The sequence below is a fragment of the Natrix helvetica genome, assembly GCF_964273705.1.
Source record: "Natrix helvetica genome assembly, chromosome: 14".
NCBI classification, from domain to species: domain Eukaryota; kingdom Metazoa; phylum Chordata; class Lepidosauria; order Squamata; family Natricidae; genus Natrix; species Natrix helvetica.
In genome coordinates, this window is record NC_138564.1 from 9,895,982 (window position 1) to 9,908,577 (window position 12,596).

General features: G+C 45.2%; 1 protein-coding gene and 1 long non-coding RNA gene across 2 annotated transcripts in view; one reads left to right on the forward strand and one right to left on the reverse strand.

Annotated features, from left to right (window-relative positions):
- The window catches only part of LOC309399284, a 667,582-nt gene that overhangs the window by 253,925 nt on the left and 401,061 nt on the right, over nucleotides 1-12,596 (reverse strand). The gene's annotated exons all lie outside the window — the stretch shown is intronic.
- MED13L (mediator complex subunit 13L) overlaps nucleotides 1-12,596 on the forward strand; it is a 132,994-nt gene that overhangs the window by 95,770 nt on the left and 24,628 nt on the right. The window contains exons 8-16 of the mRNA XM_081966833.1: nucleotides 295-457; nucleotides 1,656-1,760; nucleotides 2,676-3,401; nucleotides 4,744-4,966; nucleotides 6,858-6,963; nucleotides 7,210-7,334; nucleotides 7,473-7,572; nucleotides 9,271-9,491; nucleotides 12,277-12,482. Coding sequence (XP_081822959.1) covers nucleotides 295-457; nucleotides 1,656-1,760; nucleotides 2,676-3,401; nucleotides 4,744-4,966; nucleotides 6,858-6,963; nucleotides 7,210-7,334; nucleotides 7,473-7,572; nucleotides 9,271-9,491; nucleotides 12,277-12,482 — 1,975 coding nt within the window. The remainder of the gene's footprint in view (nucleotides 1-294; nucleotides 458-1,655; nucleotides 1,761-2,675; nucleotides 3,402-4,743; nucleotides 4,967-6,857; nucleotides 6,964-7,209; nucleotides 7,335-7,472; nucleotides 7,573-9,270; nucleotides 9,492-12,276; nucleotides 12,483-12,596) is intronic.

Consider the following 12,596-nt stretch of genomic DNA (forward strand, 5'->3'; position numbering starts at 1 on the left):
AGGGAACGGCGTTCCGTGCACCTTCGGCATTTAGTCATGCCGGCCACATGACCACGGAGACGTCTTCGGACAGAGCTGGCTCTTCGGCTTTGAAACAGAGATGAACACTGCCCCCTAGAATCAGGAACGACTAACACATACAGTATGTGCGAGGGGAACCTTTATCTTTATTGCTTCAATGTTATACTGGCGTCTAGGAGTGACGTCTAGGCATAATCGACGGCAAACAAGTCTAACAAACTTAACAAACAAACTGAATAAAATTCTCAAAAAAGATTTCGCTCTTTCTTGCAGGTGACAGCGGAGGCATTCCAACCATCGTCACTAACTCAGCCGCGCCAGATGGAATGGTCACTATGCAGAGTCCCAAAAAATCAGGGAAGATCCCACCCAAATTTCAGAACTGCATGGTCCACCGAGTTTGGAAAGAATGCATCCTCAACAGGACACAGTCCAAGTAGGAACACTGGGTTTTCCTTGGACTCTTTTGCTACAAACTGCTCATTTTAATAGCCTGTCTCTCTCTATGTGTGTGTGTGTTAGAGAGAGAGAGAGAGAGAGAGGGAGAGAGGGAGAGAGGGAGAGAGGGAGAGAAAGAAAGGGAGGGGGAGGTACGGAGAGAGAGAGAGAGAGAGAGAGAGAATGAAAGAGGGAGAGGGAGAGAATGAGAGACGGAGAGAAAAAGAGAGAGGGAGGGAGAGAACGAGAACAAGAGAGAGAGAATATAAATGGGTGAATACTTTGTATGTCAAACTGAAGGACTAATTTGGGGGATCGTGTTGAAGAACGGCTGGCCCTACTCTTTATGAGTTTATTGTGAGCCCCACCAAAGTGTCAGAATTTGAAGACTCAGGACTACTCAGCTAGGTTCTAGTCAAGTTGATTATTCATTCCTGTACACAACAATCCAATCAATTAACAGTCAGCATTAAATTGGCACTAGGTAATGGAATTCAAGAGGGGTTGGACCTAAACCGCTCGTGGGGATGTAAGGATTCTAAGCTGATTCCTCTCGTGACTCCTTCCCCTGGCTCTGCCTGTCCCACATCAAGCCCATTCAGAAGAAGAAGAGTAAGGGACATATTTAGGCCCTTTGGTTTTAATCTGAGTTGCAACATCCTGGGTTCCTTCAAAGGAATTCTGAGTCATACATAGAAAAACCAAATTGTAATTATTATGCGTCTTCTCAGACCACCCGTCAAGTTGGCTCAATTCAGAGGAGTAGAAGACCTCCAAGGTCCCTTCCAGCTCTGTTATTCAGATTATTGTTCCCTGTGGCCTTCACGTATACGTTGTAATGTTGCTAAATCTTGCTCTGTTGTTCTTTGATGATTTGTGTCTCGGTTATATCTCCGATGCGCACAAATATATACATATGTATATGAAGTATGCTTGTTGGTATTGCTAGTGGCACCTCTGGAGATTCAAGCCGAAAGTAGGAACTGTAAATCTTCATTTAGTAATAATATGCAGGTGTCCAAAAAAAAAAAATTCAGATTTCCCCCCCCCCTTATTTTCCTCCCCAAAAGCGAGGTGTGGCTTATACTTCAGAGCATCTTATGCTCCAAAAAATGCAGTACCTCTTGAGTTTCTACACTCATAAATTAAGGCTTCCTGGCCTGCTGACATAGTTCCATCTGTTCATTTCCTACCAGAAGGAATCCAGTTCCCGCTACCAATATGGAGGAAGAGGCCCCCGTCAACTGCGTTTCTTGGGATTTTGTGGATCCATCCCAAAGAGTCCCCTGCTCTTGTTCCAGGTCAGTAGAAGGGAAAAGACTCTCAAGACCATCCACATGGGAGAAAATAGGGTTATGTATGTGAGTTTGCTATAGTGCCGGCCTAGAAACCAGGAGATGATGACTTCTAGTCCCACCTTAGGCAAGAAAGCCAACTGTGAATTCTGTGAGCTCCCAGAATTCCCCAGCCAGCCAGCCAACCTTCAGCCTAACCCAACTTCTGGCACCTTTTAAGACTTGTGGACTTCAAGAATTCCCCAGCTTTGGGGTTAGAGTCTACACGGCTTAAAATTGCAAAGGTTGAAAAACCATGATCTAAGAATGTTTAAAAAAATCAATCAATCACTTGCCAAGGTTGAGAACCACTGCTTTAAAGGCAGAGCGTCCAATTTTAAAGTCTTGTAGATATCAACTCCCCAAATTCATAGCTGGGGAATTCTGGGAGTTGGAGCAGGGGGTGAAATCCAGCAGGTTCTGACAGGTTCTGGAGAATCGGGAGTGGAAACTTTGAGTAGTTCGGAGAACCGGCAAATGCCACCTCTGGCTGGCCTCAGAGTGGGGTGGGAATGGAGATTTTGAAGTATCCTTCCCCTGCCACGCCCACCAAGCCACGCCCGCAGAACCGGTAGTAAAAATATTTGAATTTCACTACTGAGTTGAAGTCCACAGGTATTAAAGTTGCCAAGGTTGGACATCCATAAGAGCCCGTTTGGTAAATCAATCCTTCCTTCCTTCCTTCCTTCCTTCCTTCCTTCCTTCCTTCCTCCCTCCCTCCCTCCCTCCCTCCCTCCCTCTTTCTTTCCTCTTTCCTTCCTTCCTTCCTTCTTCCCTCCTGCCCTCTCTCCCTCCATCTTCCTTCCTCCCTTCCTCTCTTTCTTTCTCTCTTTCTTTCTTTCTTTCTTTCTTTCTTTCTTTCTTTCTTTCTTCCATCCCCAGGCACAAACTCCTGAAGCAGCGCTGTGCTGTCGGCTCCAGTCGTCCGCCCACGATATCCCAGCCGGGGTTCGGAGGGGCCACCTCGTCCTCTTCCACCTTGCCCCCTCCTGCCTCTAAGCACAAAGCCACCGAAAGGCCAGAGAAGTCGGAGAAAGTCCAGAAGAGGTCATTGCTGCCGTTTCACCATCGTCCCTCGGTCACCGAAGAGCTGTGTATGGAGCAGGATCCTTCGGGACAGAAGCTGCCCTTGACTGGGGTGGAACCTTCCTTAGAAGCTGCAAGCAATAGGAAGTACGAGAAGCAGCTCTCCCTGCCTGCCAGACACCCCAGCAAGCCAGCCAATTCGAATCCTATGGATTCTCCCCGCTCCCCCATATCTCCTCTGCCTCCCACCCTCAGCCCCCAGCCCAGGGGGCAGGAAGCCGACGCTTTGGACCCATCGTCTGATCCTGGCAATCCAACCCTCTACAGCAATGGATTAGAACTTCAGCCCCTGGGCAGCGCCGAGGATCGGACAGTCCTGGTGGGCCAAAGGTTGCCCCTGATGGCCGAAGTCAGTGAGACGGCTTTGTACTGCGGCGTCGTGCCCCGCCAGGAGTCGCCCAACAAATGGCAGGCGTATTCTCTTCCTCCCCCTAGCGATCTGGAATTCAGGCCTCCGGAACTCCAGTGTGAGATCCACGACCTCAAGATGGACGTGGCCTCGGAGAACAGTCCCCTGAAAAGGTAAGGCCAGGTCTTGCTTTCGGTGTGTCGGGTTGGGATGGGACGACTTGCCACAGCCAGTTCACAGCAGCCAACGCACCACGGCCAGCTTGTCTGTGCCACAACTCACCACAGCTAATTCCCTGGAGGACGACCCACAATTGCAGGACAATTCAACAATTCATTTGGAGTTCTTCAAAATTCCTTTCTTTCATAGCAATAGCATAAGCCTTATACTGCTTCACAGCCCTCTCTCAGCAGTTTTACAGAGTCGGCAAATTGCCCCCAAGTTGGACTAAGAGACTCCTGCTAGCTTTGAGAATTCTCGGTCCTCTGCGTTTCTTCAGAAATCATAATGATAAAACAGGCTGACACGCAAATATATCAGGTGCTTCCCCCGTTCATTTTCCCCTTTGTGGTGAGTTAGAACTTGCTAAATATTGCATCACGTAATTATATTATTACAGTTTACCGGGGAAGGGGAAAAAAAGAAAAGAAAAGGAAAGCCACAGGGCAGATTTTATACAGCACCTGATCCATAATAATAACCAGCTAAGGCCTCAAATATTGATGTCAGCCTTCAGAAATACTGCAAATTAAGAGCCAGCAACGTGTATCCTCAAATTATCTCAAGAATAACAGCGCAGTTCTCCTGCAGTTATTCAGATATTTCTACGGAATGGTACAGGGAAGGATTCGTTTTGAGTGCCACAGGTAATGCCCTGTGGTTGTGAGATCACGAGAAAGCCATAAACCTGGGATTAAACACGATTATGTAGATTCTCAAGAAAAAAATGGTCACTTCAAATGGATGTCCTGGCGGAATAGGAGATTGAAACGAGTAATATATTAGTAGCTTTAAAAGTTACACAGTGGCTCAGTGGCTAAGACGCTGAGCTTGTCGATCAGAAAGGTCGCCAGTTCGGCGGTTCGAATCCCTAGCGCCGCGTAACAGAGTGAGCTCCTGTTACTTGTCCCAGCTTCTTCCAACCTAGCAGTTTGAAAGCAGGTAAAAAAAATGCAAGTGGAAAAAATAGGGACCACCTTTGGTGGGAAGGTAAACAGCATTCCGTGCGCCTTTGGTGTTTAGTCATGCCGGCCACATGATCACAGAGACGCCTTCGGACAGCGCTGGCTTCTCGGCTTTGAAACGGAGATGAGCACTGCCCCCTTGAGTCAGGAACGTGCGAGGGGAGCCTTTACCTTTAGCTGTAAAAGTTAAATTCTGAGAATCCCCCTTTTCTGTTTTAAGTTGAGAAGATTTCATTTGCTTACAGAGAGGGAATAACTGGATTTAACCATTGAAGAAAAGCAGTGAGGTAAGATATGTGCATTGCTTTTCCTTCTTTTTCATCTACTGTAGGTTCTTAGCACAGCCTAACAAAAGATTTAAAATCGTGGAGGAGACCCTACCTGTTCCAGCTGTGAATTACCTGGAGCCCTCACCGCTAATTCCTCAGTCTGGCGAATGCTTGGGAGATGCCAGTGATCCATACACGTTTCAGGACGGGGACATCAAATACAGCTTCACAGGCACTAAGAAATGCAAACTTGGCACTGACAGAGAATCTCTGAAGAAGAATAAGGTACCCGTCGAAGTGGATGCCTAAACCTTTGTTAGAGCGGTTTGTGGCTTTGCGTACCCCCTCGACTTGATGTCGTTCTTAGTCAGGGTTCACACTTGAGTTTACGTGCTTAACAAAGTTATGGAATTCACATAATGTCGAGTTTTATATAACTCGGCATAACACAGGGCGCCTGGGTTAAGCATATAACACACATAACAACACATATAATAACACAGGGCACCTGGGTTAAGCTAGCATCAAGAAAAGCAACTAGGTTCAAAATGCAGCCACCAGGTGAATAGTGAATATGAATAACTTGTTTAGGTCTTTATATCTGAGTGAAGTGTCTCAGAGAAAGATGGCAGGTATATGGGTGGATGGATGGATGGATGGTGGGTGGGTGATTAGGTGGATGGATGGATGGATGGATGGGAGAGAGAGAGATGCACATATGTAGATATGTGCATACATAGATAGATATAGATAAGTAGAGGGATAGATAAATACATTGGTAGGTAGGTAGGTAGGTAGGTAGATACCATGTTTTACCCAAAATAAGACCAGGTCTTATATTAATGTTTGCTCCAAAAGATGCATTATGGCTTATTTTCTGGTTAGGTCTTAATTTTGAGGGAAATACATTATTAAACGCCTCCAATCGTAACTGGGCCTTATTTTTTGGGTAGGGCTTATATTACGAGCGTCCTGAAGAAAACCATGCTAGGGCTTATTTTCCAGTTATGTCTTATTTTGGGGAAAACAGGATAGATAGAGAGATAGATAGACAGATGGACGAGATAGATAGATGATAGAAGATAGATGATGATAGATAGATAGATGATGATAGATAGATAGATAGATAGATAGATAGATAGATAGATAGATGACAGATAGATAGAGATAGATAATAGATAGATAGATAGATAGATAGATAGATAGATAGATAGATAGATAGATGATAGATAGATAGATGATAGATAGATAGATAGATAGATAGATAGATGATAGATAGATAGATAGATAGAAGGTAGGTAGCTAGATAGATAGGTAAGTAGGTAGGTAGGTAGGTAGGTAGGTAGGTAGATAGATAGATAGATAGATAGATAGATAGATAGATAGATAGAAGGTAGGTAGGTAGGTAGATAGATAGATAGATAGATAGATAGATAGATAGATAGATAGATAGATAGATGACATAGATAGATAGAGATAGATAATAGATAGATAGATAGATAGATAGATAGATAGATAGATAGATAGATAGATGATAGATAGATGACATAGATAGATAGAGATAGATAATAGATGATAGATAGATAGATAGATAGATAGATAGATAGATAGATAGATAGATAGATAGATAGAAGGTAGGTAGGTAGATAGATAGATAGATAGATAGATAGATAGATAGATGATAGATAGATAGATGATAGATAGATGACATAGATAGATAGAGATAGATAATAGATGATAGATAGATAGATAGATAGATAGATAGATAGATAGATAGATAGATAGATAGATAGATAGATAGATGATAGATAGAAGGTAGGTAGGTAGGTAGGTAGGTAGATAGATAGATAGATAGATAGATAGATAGATGATAGATAGATGATATAGATAGATAGATGATAGATAGATAGATAGATAGATAGATAGATAGATAGATAGATAGATAGAAGGTAGGTAGGTAGGTAGGTAGGTAGGTAGGTAGGTAGATAGATAGATAGATAGATAGATAGATAGATGAATGGATGATATAGATAGACAGACAGACAGATAGATATAAGGTGGGTAGGTAGATAGATAATGTGCTAAAAGAATTCAAGATCTCTTCCTTCTCATTTTCTTTTGGATTTTCACAGTATTTCCCTCAATAACAGTTGGTTAAATTCTTTTGTGTTTGCAGCCAGAAGACGGCACTGCAGCTAAAGAGCTAACGCCAGGAGGCCATTCAACCACCCTGCCAGATGGGAAAGACGCAATGTCCATCTTCAGCTCTGCACCTAAGACAGGTATGCGGGGGGCAAATCCTCAACAGCCATCCCGAGTCATCCGCCCTTTTCGCAATAAGCAAAAAAGAAGGAAAAGCTGGGACGGGGGCAGTGTGCAGTTTATGAATATTTTCCCCTGGGCATCACTTTTTGCTGAGTCTCTAATTAGGCATTTTTAAGGACAAATTTGGGGGATGTGGGGAAATGTCTGTCGTGCTTTCTCACTTCTTTATGTTTTTTTCCCCCTTCTTCTTCTTCTCCTCCCAGATACGCGGCAAGATAATTCGGCTGGCCGAGCTGGTTCTGGTAGCTTAACACAAGTTACTGACTTGGCCCCTTCTCTTCATGATTTGGATAATCTCTTTGATAATTCAGATGAAGATGACCCTGGTGTAAGTTTGCGGTGAACTGAGGTTGATCCTTGGGAGCAGTCCGTCCGTCCCCCCCTTGAATCGGGAACGACTAGCACGTATGCGTGAGGGGAAAGTTTACCTTTTAAATATACATTTATGTTTTAATTGCAAACCTAGGCTGTCTCCCCTCCCCTCCGATCATCAAAATTGCCACCGGTGGGAACTGAAGAGCGACATCTAAGCAAGGATGCAAGGACAGCTGTTCCTTATCCTCCGAGTAAGTAATTCCAGCATTATTCCAGGTAAAATATATCCTCTCCCAGCCTGAAACCAAACAGCTTCCCTCCTTTTTTATTCAAAACTTGTTTGTGAAATATTCCCTTGTAAAAGGACACGGGTGGGTCTATGGCAGTGATGGCGAATCTTTTTTGGCTCGCGTGCCAAAAGTGGGGAGAGAGTGGGGTGGGGGCGTGCATGGGCGTGCGACGCCCATAATGCTTTGTGCACAACCCCAGGGTACATGCGCGCACGACCAGTGCTCCCCCCCATTTGTGGCGTGCTTTTTTCTCCCTCCCCAGGCTCCAGAGGCTTTATAGGAGGCTGGGGAGGGAGAACACAGCTCCCACCCCGGAGGCCCTCCGGAGGCTTCAGGAGATTCCCTGAAGTCTCCGGAGTGCGAAAAACTGGATCTGTTGGCAAACTGGAAGTTTGGGAACGGACTTCCGGTTTGTTTGTAGGGCCATTTTTCGTCCTCCAGAGCCTTCAGGGGCCTTCTGCTCGTAGGGTTGTTTTTTGCCCTCTGGAGCCTTCAGGGAAGCCTTCTGAATGCTCCGGAGGCCTAAAACCGGCCCTTTGACCAACACGGAAGTATGTTCCTGAACTTCTGGTTTGTCCATAGGGCCGGATTTTCGCGCTCCAGAGGCTTCAGGGGAGCTCCTGAAGCCTCCGCAGGGCGAAAAATGGCCTCAAAAGAAGACCGAAGTCAGCTGGCCAGCACATGCAAGCATGCTGGCCAGCCGACAAGGCAACGCCTGGCATGCCCGGACAAATGGCTCCGCATGCCACCTGTGACATGCGTGCCATCACGGGTCTAGGGGAAGAATTAATGTGGATTGACAACTGAGGTGATCCAGTTTTACTTAAACAGATGCTACACTCTATGGACCACTAGTATAATCAAATCAAACCACTTTATTTCAGCCATTGATCAGATCCTTTATTTATATATTGATTGATTGATATAAAGAAACCTTCCCCTTAAGGTCCTGAAGCAAAGGGATAATCACACACAATTAAGGGAAGTTAAAGAAGGTGCTTGATCCAAATTGGGGTTGGGGGGGGGGGCAGGGAGACGACACAAAATTATTATTATTTTAAATCCTACAATGTGGCCATAATAAAAGCTAGATCTTGACAAGGGCAGCATCTTTTCAATGCCAGTATTCACAAAAGGCCATTGGCTCGTCATCTGATCGGGAGAGCATTATTACCACAGATAATAGCGTTCAGGCCAGAGGGAAATGCTTTTGTTTTAATTTGAGAACGTCGTCATTTAAAAAACTGTCACTTTAAAAGTAGTGGGGTGAAATGGATTGAGGCCAATAGAAGCCAATGCTTTCTAACACAGGCTGCAATTTGTATCTTCATTAAATCTTATCAACGTGGAGGGATTAAACCCATCAATTTTCCATCTGCTGCTCCTTAGCGTTCCATCAAGAATTGAAGTAGAGCTGAAAGATGCTCGCGGGAGACATTTAAAATTCCCCTGACAGAATAAACGTGTAGGGCCCAAGCAGGAGAGACCCTACACCGTTTCTGTTAATCTGTTAAAGAATCTGTTAAAGAAAAAGCATTTAAATTTTAAGAAAATAAATAAACAAAAGCCTCAGTAGCACGTGGGCAGTAGAGAGAGTCCTGCAGTGAATTCACCTTCCGTAAAGTTTTGCCCTTCGGCTTGTTTCCACGTGTTTTCCAGCTGTTGCAGATCTGCAGCGCATGTTCCCCACCCCGCCTTCCTTGGAGCAGCACCCGGCTTTTTCACCCGTCATGAGCTACAAAGATGGCATCAGCTCAGAGACCGTCACCACGCTGGGGATGATGGAAAGCCCGATGGTCAACACGGTGGCGACTCAACTCACCGAGTTTAAAATGGAAGTGGAAGACGGTTTGGGGAGTCCGAAGCCGGAAGAAGTCAAGGTAAAACATCAGATCCAGTCAAGATGACGCGAGATTCTAAAAGCACTTTATAATGCGTTGCTAAGACCACCCTTGGAAAATAGATGCAGCTTTATTCTCCACAATGTAAAAAAAAAGGTGTTGACACTGTAGAAAGAGAGCAGAGAAGAAGAGCAACAAAGATGATTAGGATACTGGAGGCTAAAATTCAAAGAACGGTTTCAGGAATTGGGGATGCCTAGTTTAATGAAAGGAAGGACCAGGGGTGACATGATAGCATCTTCCAAAATCTCAGGGGCTGCCGCTCTCTAAGCAGATTACAGAGTCAGCCTCTTGACCCCCAACAATCTGGGTCCTCATTTTACCCACCTCAGAAGGATGGTAGGCTGAGTCAACCTTGAGCCTGGTGAGAATCGAACTGCCGAACACCTGCCAGCCAACTGTCAGCAGAAGTAGCCTGCAATTCTGCATTTTAAGCACTGAGCCAACACGGCTCATTATATAGTGTGAAAAGGCTGATATATAGTCAGGATATATATATTTCAGCCGGTCAGGATTGAACTCCTGGCTATGGGCAGAATTAGCCTGCAATACTGCATTCTAATCACTGTGCACCATAGATGGATGGATGGATGGATGGATGGGTGGATGGATAGATGGAAGGAAGGAAGGAAGGAAGGAAGGAAGGAATAGCAATAGCACTTAAACATATACCACTTCACAGTGCTTTCCAGCCCTCTCTAACCGGCTTTACAGAGTCAGCCTCTTGCCCCCAACAATCGGGGTCCTTATTTGACCCACCTCGGAAGGATGGAAGGCTGAGTCAACTTTGAGCTGGTGAGAATCGAACTGCTGAACCTGTAGTCAGCCAGCAGTCAGCAAAAGTAGCCTGCAATGCTGCATTCTAACCATTGCGCCACCACGGCTCAATATATAGTGTCCAAAGGCTGATCTATATTTAGGATATGCCCTAGATAAATACATCTGGTTCTATGTACGTTGCGAATTCTTTAGTCATCAAAGAATGTCTCCTACCTCCGGGTGGGATTACACAAATAACAGCCTCACTTAACAATATCTGCAGTTACGTAGTGATGAATGTTTAGTCTAGCTAGTTGCAGTATTCAGCATAGGCTCCTCCCAAATGTTCTGCTTGGCTGCCGATGTAACAAGGAGGCATCTCCCTGACTCCCCAAGCGTAGACTTCCCTTCTTTTACATGCAGTGAATTCCTTTTCCAAGGCATGCAGTTGTTTTAGGTACAACGCAATCAACAAGCAGAGGGAGGGTGGTGGCTCAGGGGGCTAAGACGCTGAGCTTGTCGATCGCAAAGGTCGATCAGTTCGGCGGTTCGAATCCCTAGCGCCGCGTAACCGAGTGAGCTCTTGTTACTTGTCCCAGCTTCTGCCAACCTAGCAGTTCGAAAGCAGGTAAAAAATGCAAGTAGAAAAATAGTTAACCACCTTTGATGGGAAGGGAGCAGCGTTCCGTGCACCTTCGGCGTTGAGTCATGCCTGCCACATGACCACGGAGACGTCTTCGGACAGCGCTGGCTCTTCGGCTTTGAAACGCAGATGAGCAGCGCCCCCTAGAGTCGGGAACGGCTAGCACATACGTTCGAGGGGAGCCTTTACCTTTTCCTTTGCCTTTAATCAACAAGCAGGGAGGTACCAATGTGGAGAAGAAATCCCCCTTCTTTTTATATCCCCTCTTCATTTCTGCAGTTGTTTATTTTATTCATGGCCTCCCGTTTGCAGCCCGAGAAACCCCCGTTTTTCACCTCCCTGGATGTTGACAAGACAAATCTCTTTCCTTGAAACATACAGTGATAATGATATGCCCAAATGATGCGGATTTGCTCGTTCCATCTGGGAAAAAATCCCAACTGCTGTTGTCAGAAAGGGAGGGGAAGAGGGAGGTCCCTATCATGCCATGATGTCATTTTCATGTGTTGTATTATGCTTTGGTAAAACAAGAGGAAGCTAGATATGAAATTAGGTTTTTTAACCAATCTTTGTCTCGCTATCTCTTTCTTTCTGTTTTATTTTTCATTTATTTCATCTCTCTCTCTCTCTGTCCATTTCTCCTGTGTCTCATCTCTCTATGTCTCTTTGTGTGTGTGTGTGTGTCTCTCTCTCTCTCCATCCCTCTCTTTCTGTCTCTCTGTCTATCTCTCCTATTTGTCCATCTGTCTCATTTTTCTCCGTCTGTCTCTCACTTTCTGTCTCTCTGTTTATCTCTGCTATTTATTCATCTCTCCTGTCTGTCTCATCTTTCTCTTTTTCTCTCTCTCTGTCTCTCCCCCTGTCCATCTCTCCTATCTCATCTCTCTATCTACGTCTCCTGTCTGATCTCTCTCTCTCTCTTTTCTCTCTCTCTGTCTCCCCACCTGTCCATCTCTTCTATCTATCTCTTCTATCTCATCTCTCTTTCTGTCTCTCCATCTCTCTTTCCTGTCTGATCTCCCTCTCTCTTTTCTCTCTCTCTGTCTCCCCATCTATCTCTTCTATCCATCTCTTCTATCTCAACTCTCTTTCTGTCTCTCCATCTCTCCTTTCTGTCTGATCTCTCTGTCTCTCTCCCCATCTCTCCTATCTAACCTTTCCTATCTCATCTCTCTATCTCTCCTATCTGTCTGATCTCTCCCTCTTTCTCTGTCTTTCTCCATCTGTCCACCTCTCCTATCTGTCTCTCCTACCTCATCTCTATCTCATTGTCTCTCCTGACTGTCTGTGTCTTTCTTTCCTTGTCTATTTAATGCTCCATCCATCCATGACAAACCTCGCCCTCCTCCTTTGATTTTGCAGGATTTTTCCTTCGTGCACAAGGTATCCATGTTCCAGCCCTTTATGGGTTCTTCCATGTTTGCCCCGCTGAAGATGCTCCCCAGCCAGTGCCTGCTCCCACTGAAAGTCCCCGAGGCCTGCGTCTATCGGCCTTCGTGGGCCATTCCTCCCAAAATCGAGCAGCTTCCTTTGCCACCTGCAGCTGCTTTCATCAGAGATGGTTACAAGTAAGTACAAGCAAGGAAATGTGGTTTTTCAAACCGCCAGCTCTTTCTCAGTTCTCTTTCCTGGTTATTTTTCGAGAGATAATCCTTGGCCTATCCATTCCTTCGTATGGGATG